This window comes from Anolis carolinensis, chromosome 6 (assembly GCF_035594765.1).
Source record: "Anolis carolinensis isolate JA03-04 chromosome 6, rAnoCar3.1.pri, whole genome shotgun sequence".
Taxonomy (NCBI): domain Eukaryota; kingdom Metazoa; phylum Chordata; class Lepidosauria; order Squamata; family Dactyloidae; genus Anolis; species Anolis carolinensis.
Genome location: NC_085846.1, coordinates 41,600,700 through 41,628,230, shown reverse-complemented (window position 1 = coordinate 41,628,230; position 27,531 = coordinate 41,600,700). Strand labels below are relative to the sequence as shown.

At 37.4% G+C, this 27,531-nt stretch overlaps 1 protein-coding gene and 1 non-coding gene across 2 annotated transcripts in view; both read right to left on the bottom strand.

Annotated features, from left to right (window-relative positions):
- Positions 1–683: 683 nt before the first annotated feature.
- ptcd3 (pentatricopeptide repeat domain 3) overlaps positions 684–27,531 on the bottom strand; it is a 31,365-nt gene continuing 4,517 nt past the window's right edge. The window contains exons 3-24 of the mRNA XM_008113120.3: positions 26,059–26,098; positions 25,486–25,531; positions 23,418–23,486; positions 19,804–19,908; positions 18,657–18,780; positions 17,950–18,065; positions 17,408–17,481; positions 13,581–13,668; positions 13,431–13,491; positions 12,492–12,574; positions 11,400–11,544; positions 10,687–10,737; positions 9,280–9,369; positions 7,956–7,984; positions 6,984–7,090; positions 6,189–6,267; positions 5,998–6,088; positions 5,082–5,167; positions 4,666–4,814; positions 4,257–4,298; positions 1,223–1,381; positions 684–1,022 (exon numbers count right to left, since the gene is read on the bottom strand). Coding sequence (XP_008111327.2) covers positions 962–1,022; positions 1,223–1,381; positions 4,257–4,298; positions 4,666–4,814; positions 5,082–5,167; positions 5,998–6,088; positions 6,189–6,267; positions 6,984–7,090; positions 7,956–7,984; positions 9,280–9,369; positions 10,687–10,737; positions 11,400–11,544; positions 12,492–12,574; positions 13,431–13,491; positions 13,581–13,668; positions 17,408–17,481; positions 17,950–18,065; positions 18,657–18,780; positions 19,804–19,908; positions 23,418–23,486; positions 25,486–25,531; positions 26,059–26,098 — 1,895 coding nt within the window. The 3' untranslated portion in view covers positions 684–961. The remainder of the gene's footprint in view (positions 1,023–1,222; positions 1,382–4,256; positions 4,299–4,665; positions 4,815–5,081; positions 5,168–5,997; positions 6,089–6,188; positions 6,268–6,983; positions 7,091–7,955; positions 7,985–9,279; positions 9,370–10,686; positions 10,738–11,399; positions 11,545–12,491; positions 12,575–13,430; positions 13,492–13,580; positions 13,669–17,407; positions 17,482–17,949; positions 18,066–18,656; positions 18,781–19,803; positions 19,909–23,417; positions 23,487–25,485; positions 25,532–26,058; positions 26,099–27,531) is intronic.
- Positions 12,688–12,831, bottom strand: LOC134292843 (small nucleolar RNA SNORD94). The gene has a single exon (XR_009999974.1). It is a non-coding gene; the product is annotated as a small nucleolar RNA SNORD94 (small nucleolar RNA).

The window sequence follows — 27,531 nt, the reverse complement described above, 5'->3', positions numbered from 1 at the left end:
TTACAGGAACTTCAACCTTGAAGAAGCTCAAGCGCAAAGCCCTATAATAATTGTCAATGGGTTTTTGAAAAACTCAAGATCTATCCCGGCCAAGTGGAAAGGAAAGGGCTGGCCAACATAATGGAAATCTGGGTGCCCATTAACTCTCCTTTTCTGCTCCACTGGCATTCAAACATTTGGTATTAAAGCTGGAAATAGATCGACATCCTTCCTTGGTCAGAAAATATCATATATATAAGGAGGGCACAAACCACACTTGAAGAATGTCTTACGTTCTTCGTTGACCCAACAGGACATCACTGTGTTTACCCACCATGAAGGTATCCTCCAGCTTGCTTGTCATCATGTTCCTGATCTGGTCCCTGACTGCCACTGATGAGACATGGGGCACCACAGACATGGTGTCAGCACATTCTTAACTCCTCTGCATTCTTCCTGTACCAATCCACACACAATCATTACAGTTACTGTCAGAGAACAATGCCCAAATAAGCATTGAGCATCTGATCTAGGTGCCATTATTCCTATCCGGATGTTCTTTCCCAATCGGAAGCTTCAAACACAACAAAAACATTAAAATGGAAAATTAGAATATCAGTCCTCACAGACGGTAAATACTCTCTTATCATATTCTGCCAGGTTAAGTGAGAGAATACCAGGAGCAATAAATCAGAAGAAACATGTAATGGTCATATGGTTTAATGTATTTTAAATACATTTTGTTTCAGACATAATGTAATTATAACAATTTTATGGTCCATATGATTGGTTCTAATTTTCCCAAACTGAGATATTGGGGGAAAGAGGGCAAATGTCCCAAATAATTTCATGCCAGTTTCCTACCAATTCATGTTATTGATCATCGAATATGAGCTTAGATGTCCACAAAATTGTAACTGTAGCAGGTACATGTAAATCTCCATTTTGAGAGGAGCTTTTCTTTAGGAAAGGAAGAGGTTGCTTAGTCGCTGTCACTGCCACTATCATCGCTGCTTTCTGCTGTCATATCAGCAAGATCCCTCCTATAAGGGAAGAAAAAATACAAGACACATGGAGGCCACTATGTAGTGTGAGTGTGGCAGAAATTATCTGATTAAAAAAGGAGAAATGGAAGAGAGAACAAGGAGCAAAAACTGCGCACACTGAACAGCATATTTGACAATTTATATGGCTGCTATGGACAAAAATGATCATCACAATTCATGAATCCGCTTAAACTCACATTTGCTCTTCAGAAAGTTGAAATTCTTCCTGAACTCTCTTGGCAAGTGTAGAAGTTGATTGTAAACTAAAGTCTGATGCCAGCTTTATCAGGTCAAGTGCTTGACCTGGTTGGCTGCTTTGTTTAATGCAGTCCAAGACTTCATTCATCACCGAATCACTGCAAATGAAAAAACAATGTGGAAGTAGTATGAAAGCTCCATTGGACTCCACACTGTACTTTAACATATAACTGCATCTGCACAATTCTGATTCCAACAACCTTGAGAATAACGAGTTGCTTAACTGTAACTGTTTCTTTGAGTGGTGATCTGTGAAACTCGCACATATGGGCTATCTGTGCATGCACGGAGCAGTTCGGAACCTTCTAGATCTTATATTGAAATGTTTTAGTGGAGGCACTGCCCACTCTCCCCATTCTGTATAAGTGCCCGTGGGCGAGGCTGAGTCTCAGTATCCTAACCACTAGACAGCAGCAGGTAATAAGGCATGATCAAGCGGGGAGGATAGACAGAGTTGTGCAAATTTCAAAGATCACCACTCAAAGAGACACAGTTACAAGTAAGCAACTCATTATTCTTTATCGTGGCATCTGTGAAATCGCACATATGAGTGACTAGCAAGCTACTAACCTTTGGAGATGTGTCATGCCACACAGGAAAATAGGACAGCTCTGCCAAAGGAGGCATCCTTGTTCCCCATAGTGTCTAGCTTGTAATGGAAGGCGAAGGTCAGGGGCATGGGCCACATCATCACTTGGCAACAGCCATCAATAGGAATGCTGTCCAAGAAGGCTTGCAAGACAGGTATGGCCCTAGCCAAGTAGGCTTTCACTTGCGAAGGTGGGCTCTTGCCCACTAGCTGGTATGCAAATGGTTGACACTATCCATGACACCAAGGCCTGTGAGGATACCAAGGGACCCAAAGCATCAGCCCAGTACTTTAGAAACAGCCTCAGATATTTCCGGTGGGTGGCCGTCCTGTCAACGTAGAAAGAAAGCACTCTCCTGACATCCAATGAGTGGAGAGCCACTTCCCATGGAGACTTTGGGTGTTGGAAGAAAGCTGGAAGAATGATGTCTTGGCATGTATGGAAACATGACACTACCTTCGGGAGTGTCATATTGGTAAGAGTACCGTGTTATTGCTGTGAAAGCGTAGGTAGGAGGCGCCCTCTCACAGGGCGCAGAGTTCGCTGACCCATCTTGTTGATGTAATCACCACTAAAAACAGTCTTCCAAGACAGGTGGGTGAATTCGTTGAAAGCCATGGGCTCAAATAAGGGCTTTGAAAGTTGGGAAAGAACACATTTGTGGCTCCAAGCTGGAGGTGGTGGAGGATATATGTTCTTAAAGCCTTTTAGAAAGAGGTGGACTAGTGGGTCTGAAAAGCAGAAAGAACTTCCCATCTTTTGTCTATGCCAAGATATCATGGCCAGATAACAGGGACAATAAAGAGAGGCCCATCCTTGATAAGTGAACTAAGAAGTCCTAGATGACTGAAGCTGGGGCAGTAAGAGGGTCAAATGCAGATGGATGGCGGAACTTCTGGAAGCCAGACCACTTGTACACATATGCACGCCTGGTGAACACTTTCTGTGCCGCATCAATTATTAGTTGCGCTGCGCTAGAGGGGCGTATCATGGATAGATCCTCCAAGCTGTTAAGCGGAGGAACTGCAGGTCCGGATGTCGAATCAAGCCTCCCTGGATCAATAGGAGGTCGGGACTGTTTCCCTCTATCTGCCGGCGCTGATTTTGGTTTCTGAGGGGGCAAGGTTGGCGGACATCGACTGCAATGGAGTTGTGCTTTGGTTATTTAGCAAGCCAAGCTGTGTTGAACATATCAACATGGTACTGATTTGCTGCCCTTTTTGAAGTTGGGGGACCATGAAGGCGGACATGCCATTTGTTTCAAATCAATTGCAATAAATATGGAAGTGAAGGCAATGCAGCGGTAGCCAGGGTTTCTTATTGTTGGGAAGATGGGACTGGGTCTTCCACTACTGCAGAAAGCTGCAGAGGGCTTCTTGCCAACAGGTTGCCTTCCCTTTTTTGTCTTTTTAAGAGCCTCCTTGGCTTTCACCATTGCAATGGAGGGACAAGATGTCTTTGCCTTTTTCGCCCGTAACACATGGAGGAAACCTGCAGGTTCTCTGAGGCGTTCCTTGTTCCCTGATCATGGGGGGAGGTAAGATCTTGCGTGTCCGGCAGGGAGGTCAGCACCTCAAAAGCTGGGCGTTTTGATGGGTGGAGTCCAGGGGAACCAAAGCGTGCTTGTACGGCAAAGCCTTGAGGTGGGACTCCCTGTACTGGTGAGCCTGAGGAGTGAAGGCCTGGCAGAATTAGCACAACTGGGGAATATGGCCTTCACCTAGGTACAGCAGGCACGTGCTATGGCCACCTGAATCTGGGAGCTTGCTTCCACAGAACCTGCATTTCTTTAAAAAAGATGTGGTGGACATTTTAAAGTAAGGACTAGCCTGAAGCCTTAATTGAGGAGGTCGGGGAAGGCAGAAAGTAAGAGTAGTCGAGAAAACAGTCTGAGTCAAGCCATTAAGAAAAAAATAGAAAGAGTGCAAAGTGATACAAGAAAGGTTTCAATTTGCTGCTCACAGCAGCAGAAAAAAGGCCATGCCTACGGGCACTTATACAGTATGGGGAGAGTGAGCGGGGCCTCCGTCAAAATGTGTCAATATATGAGGTCTAGAAGGTTCCGAACTGCTTTGCACATATGCGAATAACCCATATGTGAGATTTCGCAGACACCACGATGAAGAATAAAGGATTTTATGTTTTCACCCAATGCATTTAGTTTTCTGCTTTGTGCATTTCTATATACAAATGCCCGTTACTAGCAAAGCAACAAGAACTAGTTTGACAGCAAAGTCACTTTGAGAGGTAAGGAAAGGTTAAATAGCACTTCATCTGGATCAGCCTGAAGAACTAAGAAAACAAAACAAAACCATAGAAGACTTAACCATTTATAAAATCTGTTCCCTATAAAAACTAAAGCAGCACCAAAAGAGGAATTTACCTGGGAATTCGGTTGTACTTTTTGAAAAGCTCCAGGATGTTCCTATTGGGAGAGATTAAAATGGATTGCTGGTTCTTATAAATAAGAAAGCATGAATAGTTTTAGATCTTAGATTCAAAAGGTGCAGTTTAACTTCTTCCCCAAAAGCAATACCCCAGAATGGCCAAAATGATAGCTAAAAGTGATGCAGAATCACTTCTGGTTCAGCAAAAAGGACGGAGGAGGAAAAATTGGTCCCAAACCTCTGTACTTGCCCACTGAAGTCAAAGACATTGAAGTCGAAACAGGAGCTCAAATGTGTCACACAGTCATGACAGTCACTTCATATATGTGTTCTGGGTTATTTATTTGTTTTGGAATTTACTTTCAACATGGAAAAGGTTAGTGGAAGGAGCCTGGCTTTACTTACCAGGTTTCTTGTGTTCTCCCAACCCTGGCAAATAACACAGTGCAGTCACCCAGAGAAGACGTCGTCCACTCTAAGACAGTTTGCTTTCTTTCTTGTATCTCATAAAGAGATTTTATTTCTGCAGCACAATCAGCAAATGCCAATTGAGTCTGAAAAAGAATCAGCACAAGAAAAGAATGTGTAGCCCACAATCACAGAGTTAAAAGAGACCACAAGGACCATCCAGTCCAATCCCCTGACATATGAGAAAATACAATCAAAGCACTCTTGATAGAAGGTGGGCTTCATAATGGAATGTGCAATTAATTCTACTCTCCCAGGGCCATATTGACCACTGGAGAAGGGTTTTTTAAAAAAAGAATGTTAATGGCCCAGCTGAACCAGCTTTGTGTGCAACAAAGCCCCTCCAGACTCACCTCTGGAGACTGTTTGTCTCTGGCCATGAGAGCCAGAACTTCCTCCACGACGCCAGATCTACGGCTGTGTCCAAACTGTTTGATATCTATAGACAGGGAAAAGGCAAATAGAAATAAACAATGACATGTTAAACCCAACAAATTTTATTCCAGGCATACAATTTCCCAAAGAAACCTGAGACGAACAACACTGTTGCGTGATGGTAATGAAAAACTGTAACTTGTGCCAATGTTAGAGAGAGTTTCATATTTTCTTATTACTGTACTAGTAAGTGCGGCAGCATTTTTTTCATTGATATTTGTATAGCACTGTGTACAACGACAGCACAGATGTACATCAGGACAACAAACATTCATGATACATGATTCAGCCTAGTGGCATTAATGTGAATATGATCTTAATGCATATTCAAAATCTGATGAGCCCAAAAGAGGCTAATTTACCCAATGTAACATTTTCTCACTAAATCTGAAAAATCTCTTGCTTCACTGTTGTTGTTTTTAACATTGTTAACCGCTTTGAGTCTCTTTTAAGAGACAAAAAGCAGGGTATAAACACCACTGGCCAACACACCTTTTGGTGCCTCAAATGTTAGCCCAGTTTCTGGGTGTATTTGACCTGTTGGTTCCAAAAATGGCACCATTTTCCCCTATCAGCTCTAGCTTTTGAGATACAGAACATATGCCATCTGCTCGCTCATAAAAAACCATAATAACCATATCTAAGAAAGTAAGAGCTGATGGGTCTATCCAATGCAATCTTCTGAATCAGCGCCTCAAATAACCCTAGGAACAGGCCTAAAAACCAAGACACCAAGATTTTTGTTTTGTGAGGCTGTAATAATAAAATAATAATAAATATAATCAAATAAATAATAAACTCTTCCGATAACAAGGAGACAAAAGTACTACAAACCTTTCCAGATCTGGGGAATCATTTCCAAACGACTGGCTGTGTCCAATGCTCGAAGAAGATCCAGCATCCCTTTAGAATTAGGGTAAAACATCTGATGGAACACATAAAGGTGGTGATGGGAGTTAGATCACAACAGTTTCAATTCAGCAGCCTCTAAACACATTCTTGTGCAAATATTAACATATACTTACTGAAGGAACCAGTACTTTATACCACTTCAGTACTACATCAAGCTGTTCCATCATGCACAACAAGGCAAAAAATCTTCCACTGCAGCAAATGAAGAAATGGCAAATTATTAAAACCCCCAGCAAATAAAAACATTTAATCTGTTGTTTTATGAACTATATGCCAAACAAGGTCTAAGTAGCTGATAATAGAATTCATCATAATTAAAAAAAAGTCAGTAAAGGGCATACAACAACCACAATTTGTTTGCTTATCAGAACTGAAACAAATTCAAAACTGACTACATGCTACCTTGATATAACTAGGATGCTTTGTTGTTGTTTTTTAAACCTGAAGATGCAAGTTTAAATCAGTCTCATTTATTTATTTAAAAATTTATATTCCGCCCTTCTCACCCCAAAGGGGACTCAGGGCGGAGCACAACATATATACGGCAAACATTCAATGCCAGAACATAAAATAAACCATAAATATACATAAACACTAAAGGGAGGTTCAAAATAAACTCTGACAATCTGTATCTTCCCAGTATAGTTCATCTCTCTCTCTAACCCATCACACACAGACATGAAGCAAATCAGGGACTTTTCCACAGTTGTTATTTGTTACCAATTGGGCGTGTTTCTATATTGAGAAATACTCCCCCAAATATTCTGGCTTCTCAAGAGACTTCTACTACAAAATCAAGTACCACAGTCATCTTGCTATTCTAGTAACAGCGAAGGCAATAACATTATACCTCAAATGAAAGTGCTGACAACAGAATGAAGAAAATAAGAGGAAAAAGCAATAATTACTAGTAAGATGTTTTCTGCATCATGTCTCCTATCATTTTATTGTTCCCTGGTATCTCCAAAACGCTATGTAGCTGATAGGCAAGATGAATATCCTTCAGGTCCAGGCACTGCAATAAAGGCACAGAACATGACCACCGAATCCAAGATGATGAAAGCACCATGCTGTATAAGGCTTTACAAAACTTTTTTTTCTTTTTTCAAGAGGGCTTTTTAAAAAGCTTGTATTTTATTGTTGGCAGCTTAGCACATCTTCTATGGATAAATAGATGGGTTTGTTTATAAATCAACCCTTATTTTCAATAAAAACAAGGTAATTTCTAATGCAGATTATAAATTACCAAGAAATCCCCTTATCTTTCATTTTAAATAAAGATTATTCAGGTAAGATTTTTTTAAAAACAAAGTGGTGCCTTTTCTGATTCTTATTCTTTATATCAGGAGGACAGTAATAGACTTCAGCAGGAATTCTGCATTAAGCCCATGTTATGGAAATGTAAGACTCCATTAAATTGGGAGAAATGCCTGTGCATTTCCATAATATGAAACATGGCCCAAATTTGACTACAGCTTTATTTTATGCCATTTCAGTAAATAGTATGACAACATTTACTTAACCCCAAAGTGAAAGATGTGCAAGACTGTAATTCATTTACGACACTAGTTTCAGGACTGCAGCTTAGTGCCTTCTTTAGACATACAAACATGTATGTTTTCTATTCCCAAACTCCAGGTGTTTTTAGCAGAGACTTATGTGAATTAAAATCTAAAATATCTAGAGGCCACCAAGTTGGGGAAGGATACAGTAATCGTTTGTGAGCAGATGGGAAAAAGAAGTTATGCATGGAAGTGGGCTGCTACGGCTCCAAAGAGCAGAACAGATCTACAAGTTTGTAGAAATTATAGGTAACCAGAAAGTTATGGAAACAAACATTCACATTTAAAGAATGAATAATAGACATCAAAATCACTTACTATTCTCATAGCATCTGAGAAGAAGTAAACTGAAAGGGAGGAAAGAAAAGCCCTGTTAATTTTGGATATCTAACATCTGAGAAGATACACATGTGTCAGGCTTTTTAAGATTACTGAGATAGGTCAGCAGGGCTCAACAACACAGCAAATCAAGCAATCCAACGCTGATGCTAGTCAAGCCAGAATAACAACAGACTGTGTGACAATATACAGGCAGTACCCAAGTTACGAACAAGAAAGGTTCTATAGGTTTGTTCTTTTTTAAAAAGTTTTTTATTGAAACATCCATTTAATTAACAAACTTTTGCCATACAAGTCTTATCTCAAGATACATTATTCCAAAAATAACTTTGCCATATATGTCACTTGATACATTCTTAGATATGGATCTCCCATTACCCATGCCCTCTCCCTCTGTTTCCCCCTCCCTCCTGGAACAGCGATTCTAAATGTTGTCACTGCATCAATTTAACTGTATGGAAAGCCTGGTTCAAGGTGCTATATCTAATATCTCCATCTGAATTTTAGAAAATTGGCTTGTTGTGGAAACAAGGATTGGTGATAAATCTTCAGTGAAGACACCTTTCCTCCATGATAAGTCTTCCAGAAGTGAATTTCCATCCTAGCGGTAGATTTCTCTCACTTCCTGTTGTCTCACACCCGTTCTTAACTGTGAGTCGTTTCTAAGTTGGATGTTTGTAATTTGGGGACTGCCTGCATTTACATTAAGTATGTGTGCTGTGCTTGAAAACTCGTAGGTCTCATCCCTTCAGTTATTAAGTTGGGGATGGCAAAGGCAATTGTTTGAAAATCTACCACAGTCATGGTTTGATGGTTTTCTTCCAGTCTGGTAAAGTGCTGTGAATTTGTTTTGCAAGATCTCTCATTTTAAACTGCTATTTTTAAGGTTTCTTGGGAAGACTATTAGATAAGGTTTTTTGTAATGCAAACATGTTTCAAATTATAGAAATTAATTGTTAACCATTGCTAACAATGCTTATCCACATATACATAGCCACCATGCACTATGTTAATACTTTTGAACTGGAGGTCTTCAATTAAAATATCATGCAGAATAAAGCATGCAAATCTAGATAGACAGAGGCAACATATGTCCACAAAAACATTTTATCCCATCAACAAATATTATCTCATGTTATCACATAATTGCATGCATTGTCATGACGCTATATATTATCTTGATTTTGAGGAATATTATCAAACATTATCCAATTTCTTTTAAGTTATAGTAAGTTATTTTTCCTCATCTGTCTTATTACTGCACAGAATAAAGGCAGAACAGAATAGAAAAGGAGATACATACTATCATCTGGGTCCTGAGGGGAAAAACTCTTTCCTTCAATTTCATCTAACACCTCATAGATAATTTCTGTTTGGCTTCGAGAAGACATGGCTGTAAAACAAAAGAAAGATGGAAGATGATACCTTCCTTGTACCAATGTGTTTCTCCTGTGGTGCAACAGATAAAATGCAAAATAAGACATAAGTCATTTTCACAACTATTCTTAGTTCATGTTCATGCAAGTTCAGATGGTGGTTGACTTCTTTGTTGTTGTTATGTCACTGCAACATGAAAATATAAAAAGCGTAGCAAACATACACACAAACACTCATCAATAATACTGGTCCTAAAAACACTGAACATTTTAATACTTTTATATAACCCCTTTCAGTGGAACTTTCATAAAAGCAGAAGTCAACTTTAATGGAAATGAAAAGGTGGCAGTAGTGAGACTACTATTTTTTTCCTTCCCAGAACATAGATTGAGGATATGTTCACACCACACAGCAATTGCTGATGGCCACTGATTGTTCAGGCTGTCATCCACCTTACAAATTTAGGAAGGTTTTTTTAGAAGGCAGCTACAGCAAGATTTTCTGTAGCATTTTTAGAAACAGTCATTCTATCTATATATTAATAGTAGTTTAAAAAGAAATAGGAGGTGTTTGGGAAAACTCACTTTTGTCCTAATAGCAATTATAACTAAGATACCTGGCTGTCAGGAATTTCTTATACCATGGCATAATGTTAAATTAAAAAGGCATATGAGTAATGGTATAGTGGGTTTTTTTGCAAGCTTAAAAGTGAAGTGTTGCACTGTTGAATTGTTATTCCTAGATTTTACAATATAGTAATTAGATAAAAGGTAAAGGTTTCCCCTGACGTTAAGTCCAGTCATGTCTGACTCTGGGGCTTGGTGCTCATCTCCATTTCTAAGCCGAATAGCCGGCGTTGTCCAAAGACACCTCCACGGTCATGTGGCCGGCATGACTGCATGGAGCGCCTTTACCTTCCCGCCAGAGCGGTACCTATTGATCTACTCACATCAATTACTCATATGCCTTTTTAATTTAACATTATGCCATGGTAAAAGAAATTCCTCACAGCCAGAGTTTTCTTGTACCCGTCTTCTTGACTACAGAAACCCCCTGGATGACCTTAGGAAAGTCACACACACTCAGCTCCAGAAAACCATATGATAGGTTCACCTTAGATTCACCATAAGAAGGAAACAGCTTGAAGGCACACAACAACAACACAAGACATGCCCAAATCTAGGAAAAGCATGTGGGAAGATCTTCATATTTAGTGAAAAAGCTGTAAGGCAGGATAAAAGCTGCTGTTCTAACAGTAAAAAGCCAAACTGAGACTTTCATATGACCAAGGAAAGAAGTTGACTACTTTTATTATGATTTAGAGACTACATACCTGATTTGTAAAATATACCAAGGAGATGGTCAAATGTTGCAAGGCTAGGTTCTGAAAAAAACAGATATCTGTTGAATGAATTCATCTTCAATTTACCCAAGTACAAACAGACATGAATTAATCCATATTTCACTGACAGAAGTTATCTATTAAGAAAACTTTGCTACACAGTACACCTGTGTGAAAGCCTAATAATGGGGAAGGGAGGAGGGGGATTAAATATCCCCCAGAGAGAAAGAAAATATATGTAGTAAAGAATGGACATTAGAAGGGTTAAGTATGTTGTTCCCACATATCAATTCTCTCATGCAAATTATGAAATCTTTGTGTTTGTCCACCTCCCCCCAGAAAACGTAAGAAAATTGCTGTTCAATAGAAAATAGAGAACTAAATAAAACATGTATAGTACTAACAGCAATTCCATTGTTGTGGAACTCATTTAATCAAGGTTATGAAGGGGGTTTTTTTGAAGAAAAAATATTTGGTTGCTTTCCATCTGAAACGTTTTCTGGGGTATTTTAGAACTGCCACCAACCTTGAGGTTGTGCCATTTTTACAAGCAGCACTGTTTCAACTGTACATATTAATGTAGCAGCCCCTATTTGATTTGCCACACTCATATACCTTGTAAGAGTCATATATTCCACCCCTAAATGTTTACCTCTTTGAAAGTTATGGTGAAATAGTTTTAACAGACAGCAGATAATTCTTACCTATATTTAGTGCTTTCATCTCACTAAGGGTCTGGAGAGCCATACTCCGGGCCAAAGAACCACATCGCCTCAGCATCTTCAGCACAGAATTAAAAGTTAACAGGTTTGGGTGTATCTTCTGTTGAGCCATCTGTCTTAACAAGTCCTATGAACCAAGATAAATCAGAAACATCAATTAGACTGATTTTTTAAAAATAAAAAATAAAAATGCAGAATCTTTCCATCTCAACGCCTTTTCCAACAATGGAGGGAAAATTGTTGAAATAAGTAAGATCAATCTAGATAAGAAGGAAAATTAGCGAGATATTGAGATGGGAAATAAAAAATGAAACGGTAAGAACTCAATTTTAGCAATAAATAAATAAATTTGTTTGTATTAATACCACCTGTAGGTAGGTATTCACTTTAACTACATATATACAGTAGAGTCTCACTTATCCAACATAAACAGGCCGGCAGAACGTTGGATAAGCGAATATGTTGGATAATAAGGAGAGATTAAGAAAAAGCCTATTTAACATCAAAATAGGTTATGATTTTACAAATTAAGCACCAAAACATCATGTTATGCAACAAATTTGACAGAAAAAGTAGTTCATTACACATTAATGCTATGTAGTAATTACTATATTTACCAATTTAGCACCAAAATATCACAATGCATTGAAAACATTGACTACAAAAATGTGTTGGATAATCCAGAACGTTGGATAAGTGAGACTCTACTGTATATTTGGACGTATTTAGCAGAGTAAAAACAATTAGAATAATACATTATAACATTTTGATAAATGCTGTGGTTTGAAGGGGAGTATTCAACTGTGTTTTTAATGACATCTGTGTATTTTTTTAATTTTTATTTTTAAAGGGTGAGGTTACAGGCATGGGTTTTTGTATCTTTTTGAAAAACCTAATAAAACATTAATACTGTATGGAAATTGCTCAATTTCTTAACTGTTATCCAATTAATAAATATTGGGTAGCATAATGCTAATCTGAAAAATATTGTATGACAATAACAAAGGGGGATATAAATCCACCAAGATAAAGGCAAAGATACATTACAGTCTGATAAAGTATGCAATTCCTTACTTCAACAAGCTCCCATCTTTCTGTGTATTTTTCTTTCACTTCTGCAGCTGCTAAAATTAGTGCATTGAACGTATACACATCAGCTGAAAGAATAAGTCAATTAGAAAAATGAAATCTATTCATGTATCTTCATTTCTTGCATTTATATGATGCCTTTGGGACTCAAGGCAGCTCTACTGTACTTATTATTTCTAGGGCAGCTCAGCATAAGGCAACATTCTCGTGTGAGCCACTGTCCAGGAAGCAAGCCACATGCGAGCGACGCCAGACACTGAAAACTCACACTCAGCTCCCATGATCTAGCTGAGGTCCGTACCCCTGCGCCAATCATCATTGCTGCCAGCAGAATATCCAAACTGTCCAAAAGTAAAGTAGTAATCCAAACACCAAAGGAAATATGCCACACTGATATTATTATGTTTATTTATATCTCGCTTTTTCTCTCCATACGGAGACTCAAAGCGGCTCACAATTAAAAGCATTACATTACAACTTAAAATATACAAATATTAAAGCAGCATTAAACATCATTAATATTTAAAACAATTCAAGTTAAAACCATAAAAGCATATAAAATCTCTGCACTCTCTGACTAGATCTTAAACACCTTCATCTTTAGGGGACATTCCGGCTTCCTTAGGCAGGGAATTCCAGAGTTGAGGGGCAGCCACCGAGAAGGCCCGCTCTCTCGTTCCCAGCAACCGTGCTTGAGATGGAGGTGGGATCGAGAGAAGAGCCTCTCCTAAAGATCTCAGGGCCTGGGCAGGTTTGTACAAGGGGATGTGGTCAGATATTCACTCCCACTGCCGATTATTATTATTATTTTCCCATATATACCCCAGGAGAGGGTTTCAGCACATTTAAAGCAGACTCTTTATATTCAGCATAGCCCATATGAAATATGGCACAAAAAAGGCAAACAAAAAGCCATAAACTCACCATTAAATCCATTATTCAGCAAGTCAGTGTACATATCAAAAGCCTTTTCGTATGCCCTATACTGCAAGGATTAAAAGAAAATGTTAGATACTGGTCTGTCACTCTGAGGAAACAACAGAAGGTGTGCTATGAAAATGATTCCAACCATACCTTCACCATCCCTCTGATCATTGTGCAATACGAATGTGCATTTTTTTCTGGCATTAGGCTAAATATTCTCTCAGCGTTGCTGTTTTCCCTGTTATTTTGAAAACAACATGATTGACATTTAATATACATTTCTACTTGTTTTGTTAAAATGTGCAAACTGAAGATGTACTAAAATAAGGTATAAACCAGGGGTCCTCAAACTTTTTAAGCCGAGGGCCGGTCCACAATCCTTCAGACTGTTGAGGGGCCGGATTATCATTTGAAAAAAAAAAATACAAACAAATTCTGATGCACACTGCACATGTCTTATTTATAGTGCAAAAACAACAACAACAACAACAATGAAAGAACAATACAATATTTAAAAATAAAAATAATTTTAACCAACATACATTTATCAGGATTTCAATGGGAAGTGTGGTCCTGCTTCTGGCCAATGAGATAGTCAAGTTAATTAGGGTTGTTGTTATTGTTGTTGTTCTGTGCCTTCAAGTCATTTCAGACTTTGGGCGAGCCTAAGTCTAAAATGTATTTATTATTTATTTATTTACTGCATTTATTTACTACATTTGTATCACACCCTTCTCACCCCAAAGGGGACTCAGAGTGGCTTACAAATTATATGTACATACAATATATTATATTATTAGCATAGCACAATATTAGCTATATATTACTTTATTGAACTATACCACTATACTGTAGTAATATTATTAGTAATATTATATGTAATATAGAATATATAATTAATATTATTATATGGTATTATTATTAGTGTTATATTGTATTACATTATAATATTATTATCAATATTATATGTACATACAATATATTATATTATTAGCATAGCACAATATTAGCATTATATAATTACTATATTGAACTATACCACTATACTGTAGTAATATTATTAGTAATATTATATGTAATATAGAATATATAATTAATATTATTATATGGTATTATTATTAGTGTTATATTGTATTACATTATAATATTATTATCAATATTATATGTACATACAATATATTATATTATTAGCATAGCACAATATTAGCTATATATTACTTTATTGAACTATACCACTATACTGTAGTAATATTATTAGTAATATGATATGTAATATAGAATATATAATTAATATTATTATATGGTATTATTATTAGTGTTATATTGTATTACATTATAATATTATTATCAATATTATATGTACATACAATATATTATATTATTAGCATAGCACAATATTAGCTATATATTACTTTATTGAACTATACCACTATACTGTAGTAATATTATTAGTAATATGATATGTAATATAGAATATATAATTAATATTATTATATGGTATTATTATTAGTGTTATATTGTATTACATTATAATATTATTATCAATATTATATGTACATACAATATATTATATTATTAGCATAGCACAATATTAGCTATATATTACTTTATTGAACTATACCACTATACTGTAGTAATATTATTAGTAATATGATATGTAATATAGAATATATAATTAATATTATTATATGGTATTATTATTAGTGTTATATTGTATTACATTATAATATTATTATCAATATTATATGTACATACAATATATTATATTATTAGCATAGCACAATATTAGCATTATATAATTACTATATTGAACTATACCACTATACTGTAGTAATATTATTAGTAATATTATATGTAATATAGAATATATAATTAATATTATTATATGGTATTATTATTAGTGTTATATTGTATTACATTATAATATTATTATCAATATTATATGTACATACAATATATTATATTATTAGCATAGCACAATATTAGCTATATATTACTTTATTGAACTATACCACTATACTGTAGTAATATTATTAGTAATATGATATGTAATATAGAATATATAATTAATATTATTATATGGTATTATTATTAGTGTTATATTGTATTACATTATAATATTATTATCAATATTATATGTACATACAATATATTATATTATTAGCATAGCACAATATTAGCTATATATTACTTTATTGAACTATACCACTATACTGTAGTAATATTATTAGTAATATGATATGTAATATAGAATATATAATTAATATTATTATATGGTATTATTATTAGTGTTATATTGTATTACATTATAATATTATTATCAATATTATATGTACATACAATATATTATATTATTAGCATAGCACAATATTAGCTATATATTACTTTATTGAACTATACCACTATACTGTAGTAATATTATTAGTAATATGATATGTAATATAGAATATATAATTAATATTATTATATGGTATTATTATTAGTGTTATATTGTATTACATTATAATATTATTATCAATATTATATGTACATACAATATATTATATTATTAGCATAGCACAATATTAGCTATATATTACTTTATTGAACTACTAGCTGTGCCCGGCCACGCGTTGCTGTGGCAAAGTGGTGGTGGTGGTATTGGTTAAAAATTGTTGTGTAATTTTTATTTGATGTTATTTGCAATTTTTAATTAATTTTATTATAAGTTATCTTTTTATTTATTATATTTTATTATTTTCTTGTATTATTTTTAGTTATTTTCTGTTATTATAGTATTTTATTGTATAAATTTTTAGTATTTTTTATTATTTTTATTAGGTTGCTAGGAGACCAGGTTGGAGGAGCTTAGTCTTCTAACTGGCAGCAATTGGATAAAAGCAATTATTCCTCTCCCTCTAATTAGGACTTTATTTTTCTTTTCTTTTTGTTGTATCAACCTAGAGGCATGGATGATGGGTTGTGTTGTCAAATTTCGAGGTTGGGGGGCCTGTAGTTTTGTTGTTTTGTGGGTCGCCGTGATGCCATCACTCTTTTATATATATAGATACCACTATACTGTAGTAATATTATTAGTAATATTATATGTAATATAGAATATATAATTAATATTATTATATGGTATTATTATTAGTGTTATATTGTATTACATTATAATATTATTATCAATATTATATGTATATACAATATATTATATTATAAAACCGAGGGTGGGGGCCAGGTAAATGACCTCGGAGGGCCGCATCCGGCCCCCGGGCCTTAGTTTGGGGACCCCTGGTATAAACGATTTATGGACACACATCATTATTGTTTCTTTATATCCCACTTTTTCTCTCTACAAGAACTCAACACACTGCCATGCCCTTAATGTAGCAGACAGTTCATGTACCACATGTAAACCTATGCATTCACTCATAGATCATAATGTATATGATTGACCTCATAACTAGGGAAAATGAAAGTAAGGTTGAACATTGGAGATAGCCAATGCAAAAATATACAAGTATATGGCATTTTTAGCCCTTATGGTATAGATGTAGTCAATTAAATGTGGACATAAGCATGATTTTGAACCTCTACCACATACTGTGAAACAGAGATAGCTATAAATTCAGTCCTCACAATTTTGTAAAAGTGTGTGACCCTATTTGGCATTATTGTAGAAGTTACCTTTCATTTTGTGCTATCAAGTATACAGTTCTTAAGCTATTTGAGGCTGGTCTAATTTATTTCTCCTTACCCACCCACATTTAGTTCACATATTTTGAGCATCGGAAGTATACTTGACAATTAAAAAATAAAAAAGACTTTTTAAAATATCCAGAAGTATACACAGATTAAACAGGATTTTGTTTATGTTAAGCCACTTACTCCACTATGGCTAGGCCTTTTAATAGGGACAAATGGCAGGGAATACTCATATTCCTTAATACAGTGCAGATTTATGCTTCAGAAAAGAGCTAGCAACATTTCAATACCTCCATTTAATGCCAAAGCTATCAGCAGTATTCTGAAAGTTGCCTCTCTGTCTATTTTCTTCAGGAGCTTCTTCCTGTTCAGAATAAGGTTACAAGCATAATTCTTCTGGCATGGGCATCATAACACGTGTTAAAATTCCCTTTAAAGTAATGAGAGCTAGAAATATTTTATACAAACTAATGCATTCTAATTAATGAAAACAAAAACATGGAGAATAATAAAAAATCAGAATTTTAAATTCTATCCTCAAATAGAAAATACAAAGAGCGGTTATGGAAAAGAATGAAGAAGCAATATGTTTCATAACAAGATTTGTTTTTAGGCAATCATACACTCATGCAATAACTTAGAAATACAGTGAACCCGACATAGTGAGCTCATGATCCAGGGTTTTAGTCCACTGCTGCCTCAAATGAGGCAGGGAAGCCTAAGAATGCATACTGGTTGTGAACCTGGCAGCCAGGGCTTTTAAACATTACATATGATTATTCCCATAAGCCATGCTACTTCTGTTATATACTACTCACCCACACTTGCTTACCAAGTCTCCCACTTCACGGTTGTCACCGGGAGTATTCTCTTGATTTGATTCTCTATCTCCATAAAAACACAAAAGATCTAGAAGACTGTTTGACGTTTCCAGAGATACAGAGGTTCCTGCAAATGGGGAGAAACACATGGACTTATTAATTCTTCGATGTTTTTGAGCTAAACATGATCTTAACCAATATGACATATGAGCTGATCTCTAAGCTCCAAGATGAAGAAGGGCTTGTACATTCTCAAATATGCCATTATCGGATGATAACCATGAGTTCTTTTAACCATACTATGATCTAATAAACCCTATTGCAGTCTCAACAAGACGAGATCCACTGAATCAATGGGATTTTCATAAGAGATGACTCAACATTGAACAATAAATGTAATGGGTGTGTTTATAATTAGGATTACTAATAGTCTCTCTATTCAACCACCCAGAAAAAATGGCTAAAGTGATGCCAAATGTCCAGATGGTATCTTGTGGATAAAATTATCATATGGAAGCAGGACTGTTGTGTAATATACTAATGCCCAGTTTAGCAAGGACTGACACTTTCTTTTCCTCAAGCCACAATGCTACACTTTTCATAAAATATCAGTATGTTAACAACTTGAATTCAACAGTTGGTGCAAATTCAGTGTACCTACAGACTGCTGGGCACCTGTTAACTAGGAATTTAAATGATTGCAGCTTTATACTAATACCTGCTTGCAGGAGTTGATCATACATGTCTACAGAAGCTTTTACTTGTCTGAAGTGGATTCGATTTTTAAGTGTCTCCTCACTCACTTCTTCAAGCAGAGGTGCCAACTCCTCTGGCATGAAACTCTAAAACAAAAGAGAAAGATAACAGTTCTTATTATATCACCTAAAGAGAGAAAATTCACTAGGTTTCTCTTCAAATCTTTGAGATAGTGCAAATCTGCAACACATTCCCTATTATAAAAGTGTCTCTAAAAAGCATCTATTATAAATGCCCTTCAGATGTTCTTCTCTGACCTTGTGATCCCTTGTCAGCTTTTTTTTTACTGCAGACTAAAGCCACAAAAGCAGACCCAATAAATAAATGGAATAAATGTAGCCGTTGGCTGACAAGTTCCTATTTATTTCATGGTGATGCTCTACTAACTGAATTTGGGCCTAATTCAGTGATTCACACAGGTTATGAGGCCTCTAAATGCTATCAGCAGAACTGACTCTTCTAGGCATTTTTCAAAGAGGCCAAAATAAAAATTAAGATTACTATACCCATTATTACTTGAATTCTCATTTCTAGAGATTGGCTACTTATGAGCCTTTGTCAGAGGCATTTTTGTATCTTGAAGGAAACTTGCAAATACTATATACATTTTCATATCATATGATCACTGTCTCATTCTTTCAGAGAACAGCTGGCCCTCTGCATTTGCAGATTTGATTCTTCTGAATAAGATTAAGATTTGATTGAATGATCTTTCTAGAAATCTGTAGGTCCTTCAACATAACCCTGTGGTCAACTTCTGCTGTAAATTGATCACAAAGTCCTACTACCGGATCTAGAAATTCCTAAAGAAAGTCACAATGGAGGACCTAAAGATGCCTTCTCCTAGGTTAAAAAAAAGCACAATTTTATTATTAGCATTTTTACGAGAGTCCTGTGTCCTCCAACCCAAAATATCATCCACCTGTTATAAGAAACATGAAAATCCTTGTCTGATCAGAGTTTATTTGAACTGATACAAGATCAGTATTTTTTTATAAAAAATTATGTTCAAAGCAAAGGATTGGCTATGCTAAATTGTTTTGGGATCTAGGCACTCTTTCCCCCTGACAAAAATGAACGTGTATAAAATAAAAAGACAAAGAGATTACCGGTATGTGAGGTTCAGCAATGTCCTTCGCAAAATATTGAGGATGTTTGTTAACAACAAATTTGGCTGCATTTTTCCCAGATTCTTTTGACAAGGAAAATATACGCTGTAAAAATAAAAAAGTTGCAATTTATCACATTACTATATACTTAAGAACTCAGAGGGAAAAGCATAACTTTCATGATGTCTTTTCTATTATTATAGTGTTAATAAACCAGGTCTTCTCTTGGAAGCTTGCATTAGCATTTCTTTAATAACTTTCGTTTTCCCAATAATCAACTATACACCTGTAATCTTTATCATACAATTCTTTTACCTGTTTTATGCAGCCCTTAACACAACATATGCCATGGAAAGGCACAATACAGCTCTCTCCAGTCAACAGAGATCTATGATTCCCACATAACTAAACAGGCACTATCAGAATCTCTACAGATTGTCTTTCAAACAGAAGGCAGTGATAAAATAAGCCTAAAAGAGAGATGGAATGAGGTTTCAAGGGAAAAATGGAGAAGTGGACTGTAGGGTAAATTTAAAAAGCTGGCAGGATATTACAAAGAGTTCCTTTCCTCTATAATTTAAAAGAAACAGATCTTGGAAATATTTTACAAGTAACTGAAATATGGTTCTGTCATGAGATGCAATTCTAGGGCAAGTAAATTGGATATCAAAGCCAATTTGTACTTCAACTCACAGACTATAGGTTGCATGTTTCGCTTTATAAATAACTAGCTGTGCCCGGCCACGCGTTGCTGTGGCGAAGTCTGGTGGTATGGGAAATAAAGTATTGAGGAATTTGTGGTAGTTAAGGTAAAGGGTAAACGTTTTCCCCTGACGTTAAGTCCAGTCGTGTCCGACTTTGGGGGTTGGTGGTTATCTCTATTTGTAAGCTTGAAGAGTTGGCGTTGTCCGTAGACTCCTCCAAGGTCATGTGGTATGACTGCATGGAGCACCGTAACCTTTCCGCTGGAGTGGTACCTATTCATCTACTCTCATTTGAATGTTTTTGAACTTTAGGGTTGGGAGAAGTTGGGGCTATCAGTGGGGGCTCTGTCCGTTCCTCGAATTCAAACCTGCGACCTTTCGGTCCAGAAGTTTAGCAGCTCAGCGCTTTAACACGCTGCACCATCAGGGGATATTATTTTCGAAAGGTTGTGAATATACAATATTTTTGATTGTTTTTGTCTGTTGGAGGGAAGTATGAATGCTGCAATTAGGAAAAATGATTATCATGTAATGACCTTGTAGCTTTAAAGCCTGGCTGTTTCCTCCCTGAGTGAATTTTTTGTTGGGAGGTGTTAGCTGGCCATGATTGTTTCCTGTCTGGAATTCCCGTTTTCAGAGTGATGTTGTTTGCGATATTTTATGTGCTTCTACTGTCTGTGACCCTCAGAAAACAGAGGATTTGCCAGACTTTGGTGATGGGAATACTTTGTTGGGAGGTGTTAGCTGGCCCTGATTGTTTCCTGTCTGGAATTCCCGTTTTCAGAGTGTTGTTCTTTATTTAGTGTTGTGATTGTAGATATTATATTGTTGTGTATTATTGCACCACAGTAATTATTTCATCTTACAGTAGAATCTCAGTTATCCAACATTTGGTAATGCAATGTTCTGGATTATCCAACGTAGTCTGCGTTTTAGTAGTCAATTTTTGTGTAGTCAGTGTTGTGATACTTTTTCTGTCAAATTTGTTGTATAACATGATGTTTTGGTGGTTAATTTGTATAATGATTCCCTAATTTGATGTTTAATTGGGATTTCCTGAATCCGTTCTTATTATCCAACATATTCAGTTATGCAATGTTGTGCTGGGATGTTTATGTTGGATAAGTGAGATTCTACTGTATATTTATAATTTTGCAAGGAAGCCGTTTGCGCCATCCCCCGGGCCCTGGAAAAGGGTAAATAAATAAGAGAAGAGGAGAAGGCGTTCTGAGAAGGCTCAGGGGCCAGGCGGGAGGCGTGGCGGGGTGAGGTCTGCCCTTCCTCTTTGCCCCTCAATCCCGGCCCTTCCCCTCCTACCGGAGGTGGCGCCGGTGTGGTGGTGGGTTGTAGGCCAGGCAAGAGCGGGCTCCGGTGGAGGCGCAGGCCCGGGGCGTCGCGGCTTCCTCCCCACCTCCGCGTTTCCCGATGCGGGCCTCCATGTTCTTCCCGCGGAGGAGGAGGACAGGAGGAGGCCTGAGCAGCACGAGGAGGAGGAGGGGAACCGGGCCAGGAAGGCGGGCAACGTGGCGCTTGTCCACCGCTGCAGGCCCGAGAGGAAGAGAAAGGGGTGGGAAAGGCTTCCCCTCCACACAGAGGGAGAGAGGCAGGACTCGCTTTCCCAGAAGTGCCTGGCGTGGCAGTGACAATGTTGGCGCCAAAAACCAGGAAGGTACCGAGGGAGGGGGAAAGAGGCCCTTTTTGTTTTCCAGGCGAGAGGTGAGGGCAGGGAAGGGTCGGCTTAGGCCCTTTGTGTGTTTTGGAGTGGAACTCCCGATTTGAGGATGGGGAGCTCAGCCTCGTGAGGCGGAGATGTGCCTTCTCCTGCAGAGTCCCTGGCTTCGGCGGTGGAGGCGGCGCTAGAGGGGGAGGGAGGGGGAATGGTTCTGTGTGTGTGTGTGCGCGCGTGCGCGGAAAGAGTTGGGAGGACTGTGTTTGTGCACATGCGCACATTGCCTGTTGTGTTTTTTTGTGTTGTGATTGTGTTTTTTGTTTGATTATGTTGTATCTTACTGGAGGCGGGGATGATGGATTGTGTGGGTAATTTTAGAGTTTGAGGGATGTTGGGTTTTGTTGTTCTGTGCATCGCCACAATGCCAAAAGTCTTATCTATATATATAAAAGAGTGATGGCATCAGGGCAGCGGACAAAACAACAAAACTACAGGCCCCCCAACCTTGAAATTTGACAACACAACCCATCATTCACAGCTCTAGGTTGATACAACAAAAAGAAAAGAAAAATAAAGTCCTAATTACAGGGAGAGGAATAATAGTTTTTATCCAATTCCTGCAGGTTAGAAGACTAAGCTCCGCCCACTGGGTCTCCTAGCAACCTCCTCAGCCCAGGGGACAGGCACAGTTAGGCCTCACTTAGGCCTCTTCCACAGATTATCAGATTTTAACTGGATTATATGGCAGTGTAGACTCAAGGCCCTTCCACACAGCTATATAACCCATTTATAATCTTATATCATCTGCTTTGAACTGGATTATCTTGACTCCACACTGCCATATAATCCACTTCAGTGTGCATACTAAACATAAAGACAACCATATAACAGACATTCAATACCACCACTACCTCAACAATTTCTCACCAACACCACCAGACAACGCCACAGCAACGCGTGGCTGGGCACAACTAGTATATATATAGATTGAAGGTGTTGGTGATTGGCCATGGGAAAGTAGACTACAAAGTGGTCCTGTAGTGATAGGCAAATTGAACACACAACTCACTTTTCATCCTGCTAAATCCCAATTCTTGTTGGGTAACAAGAAAAAGCACATTTACTGCAATTTATGGGCCACTGGCGTTTCCTCTGCATAAAACTGTACTTATGAATACAGGCTAAGTTTCTAAACAGTTTTTTTTACTTGTGGAAAGATTAATATTAAAACTGTTACTTACAAACTCAGAACTAGTTCTAGGAATAAGATATGGGTCATCTTGAAATATATAGGACGCAGCTGTGGTATCCTGGATAAAAGAAAAGCACAACACTTACAGGTTCTATATAGACCAGAACTTCTCAGGCCCTTTCTACACTTCCCTATATCTCAGGGTCTGATCCAGATTATACAGCAGTGTAGAATCATATAATCCAGTTCAAATCAGATAATTTGGGATCAAATCCTGGGATAAAAAGGCAGTGTAGATCCAGTCTCAAACTTTTTCCACCATCAAACATTTGTTGATAATAAATCAGAAATTGCAAGACTTGTTAAACAGATAGATTCTCCTTTTTATGAAATACAGATGAAACACATTATGCAAAGTCTACTGTAAACGCTGGACACTGCTCCTAACAGATTTTTATAAATGTCTAAGTGATGTGCAGAAACATTTTACTGCTGCCAAATGTTTTGCAACCCCATCATTGAGAGAAGGGAACCTTATTTACAATTGGGACCTATAGTATAAGGAGTGGTATAGACAAATATAACAGTAGTATAGCAGAGCTTAAAATTTATATTTTGACAAATTCACAACCCACCCCTAATATGTAGTAGTTTGTTTCTCTCACTTTTACTACTCAAACCACCAACATACAAGTAAAGACTGGTTTTGGCTTTACATCCATGTATCCTAAGAGGGCTCAAAAGGGTAAAAGCTGGCTCCTGTCCCAGAGCAGCTGCCCACTCAAGAGTGGAAGCATTTTTTCCTGTTTGCTAACTGTGAATTTAGCAACGCTGAAATTGAGAGAAAAATATTACCCACATATTGTGTCCATGTATTTTACAATAATTTCCTCTCAATGTTGGAGGTAGTTTTCAGAAACAATGAAACACTGCACTAAGCTTCAGGTTAATCACCACAGTATCTTTGTTGATATTTTTAATTTATGGTGACACAAAAACATATCACAGAACCTTTCTGAGACTGAGAGTGTGTAACGCGCTCAAGGACACCCAGTGAGGTACTGAACTCGGGCCTCCATAGACCAGTGGTTCCAAACCTTTGGCCTCCGAGTGTTTTGGACTTCAACTCCCAGAAATCCCAGCCAGTTTACTAGCTGTTAGGAACTGTGGGAGCTGAAGTCCAAAGGTTGGGAAGCACTGCCATAGTCTGACTCCGATGTTCAAGCCACAAAGAGTTTCACAAGCTAAAAAACACTATTCTGGCAAGTATGAGCTACTGGAAAGGAACACAATATTACGAACTACAGTACTCTAAAGTTGGAAGATATTCTGAGTATGCTTTCTTCACTTTGTACAGAATAATGCAACACAACTCAATCAAGAGGAAACATTAAAAGTAACAACAATTACTTAAATGTATGCTTGTTTTGTATCTGTTGCAGTGTCTTGTTGGGAGTACAAAAACTTTAGTATTAAAATGTACAAGGTGTTTTAAAATATTGACCCAATTTGAAATACAGCAGAGTCTCACTTATCCAACATAAATGGGCCGGCAGAATTATGGATAAGCAAATATGTTGGATAATAAGGAGGAATTAGGGAAAAGCCTATTAAACATCAAATTTGACAGAAAAAGTAGTTCAATACGCAGTAATGCTATGTAGTAATTATTGTATTTACGAATTTAGCACCAAAATATCACGATGTTTTGAAAACACTGACTACAAAAACATTGACTACTAAAAAACAGACTGCGTTGGATAATCTAGAATGTTGGATAAGCGAATGCTGGATAAATGAGACTCTACTGTAGTTTTATTTCAGCAACTGTGAACATCACATGAATAAAACTTTTACTATGTGAAAGGATGGGGCATAGAGTTTCAAATGATTACTACAAGATGCCTCTCCCAGTGCAGAAACAGTCCCTAGCTCAGTAATACACAAGGTGATAAGCCTGATGAGATATTCTGTCTGACCCCAAACAGTAAACGTGAAGACTCATTAAACCATTTGTAGCTGTTTAAGTAATTTGTACCATATTGCCATCATGAAAAATACTACTTTGAAAGTGGGTCCATCATTTGAAACACCGTGCTATATTTAAAAGCACTTACCCTCTTTACAGTTGAAGCAAGGGCCTGAAGAACAGCTAACTTATCCCTAAAGTTAAGAAAGCTGCATTAATTTTTTAAAGTTTATATAATCATGAATTAAAATGAGTTCATTTAGAAACATTAATGGTGGCATCCTCCGGGAAAGTCTGTTTGGGATAGAGCTTAGAAGCAGTTGTTCTGTAATTGAGATATTTTTTTACTTCTCGTCTCTAGAAATTAGTGCTGAGACATTTTTATCAAATACCTTAACCTTTGGTATTTTTGCCATCTTTGAGGGAGGGCTCCAGTTTAAACTTGAAATTAATTTATTTTTCATATACATAGCCTGGAGGTCATTTTATACAGTATTTTTGTACTTTTGTACACAAAACCATCTGAATGTAAAAGTGTCACTATCTCAACTACTCATGTGGACATTTTTGGATTTCAGAGTATGCTAAAATTCTTGCTAAGGGATGCTCAATGTGCATTATAAATATTTTTGAATGTCATTTTAATTAAGCAGAATGACTACGAAAAACAGGATGTGCCTAACTGGTTGATTTACAGGGCATTGAAAAGAAAACTGCTTACCAGGTTTTCTTTCTTGGGAGAATAATACCTTCTTCAGCAACTTTGGTTAAAAAAAAACAACAAATAAAATTTAAAAATACATTAATAAAAATATATGTCTAGAGACTATAAAGGTCTTAATTCTGCAGACAGCTAGTGATTAAGCTTAAATAATTTTAAAGAAATGTTTTCGTTATCCAAAACAAAATTTGCCAATTGTAGCAAGCAACGTTTTTATCCTATTCACTTTTATTCAACACTAGCCTGGAGACCCGGCGATGCCCGGGTCATTTGAGAAAGGCCTTGTTTGCCTGTGTTCCAAGTGTAGCCTATATCCAATGTCAGGTGGGTTCAGTGGGCGCGGTTAAGCTCCAACTCCCATATGCAAGTCCCATCGTCCAGTGTCCATCCCCCTCCAAACAGAGCCAGTATGTAGAGTAGGTCATGGGGGCTCCATGTACCATGTTTGGTCTTGATCAGTCATTTGTGTGGGTCGCGGTGCTCTCAGGAAGTGAGTGAAGGTATTGGAAGTCCCATCGTGCATGGTCCATCATCCTCCAAACTGCACCTGGGTGTAGAGTGAGTCATGGGTGTTCTCTGTTTGACGTTTGGTCTTGATGAGAAATTGATGGGGGTGACAGTGGTCTCAGGAAGTGAATGAATATACTGCAAGTCCCATCATCCAAGGTCCAAGCTCTTTCAAATCTCACCAAGATGTAGAGTGGGCCATGGTGGCTCTATGTGCCAAGTTTGGTCTTGATCAGTCATTGGTGGGGGTCACAGTAGTCCCAGGAAGTGAGTGAAGATAGTGCAAGTCCCATCATCCACGGGCCCTCCTCCCCCAAACTGCACCAGGATGTAAAGTGGGCTAGCCTGCATGTGCGTGTCAAGTTTGATACAGTTTTGTCATTCATGGGCATCACAATGGTTTGTGGGAGGTGAATTGGATGAATGTACTGCAAATCCCATAATCCTTGGTCCACCCTCCGTCAAACTGCTGCAGCATGTGAAGTGTGTCATTTGGGATATGTGTGCCTGGTTTGGTTCAGTTGTGTGATTTGTGGCAGTTGCTGTGGTCTCAAGAAGTGAGTGAAGGTACTGCAAATTCCATCATCCTTGGTCCATCCTGCCCCAATATACATCAGGATGTAAAGGGGTCGACAGGAGTTCTGTGTGCCAAGTTTGGTCCATTTCTATCATTGGTGGGCATTGCAGTAGTCTGTGGGAGTTAAAGTGTTTTAAAGTACTGCAAATCCCATCATCTGTGGTCCATCCTCCCCCAAATGGCAGCAGGTCATAAAGTGCATCGTGGGGATGAAGTGTGCCAAGTTTGGTCCATTTCTATCATTGGTGGGCATTGCAGTAGTCTGTGGGAGTTAAAGTGTTTTAAAGTACTGCAAATCCCATCATCTGTGGTCCATCCTCCCCCAAATGGCAGCAGGTCATAAAGTGCATCGTGGGAATGAAGTGTGCCAAGTTTGGTGCAGATCCGTC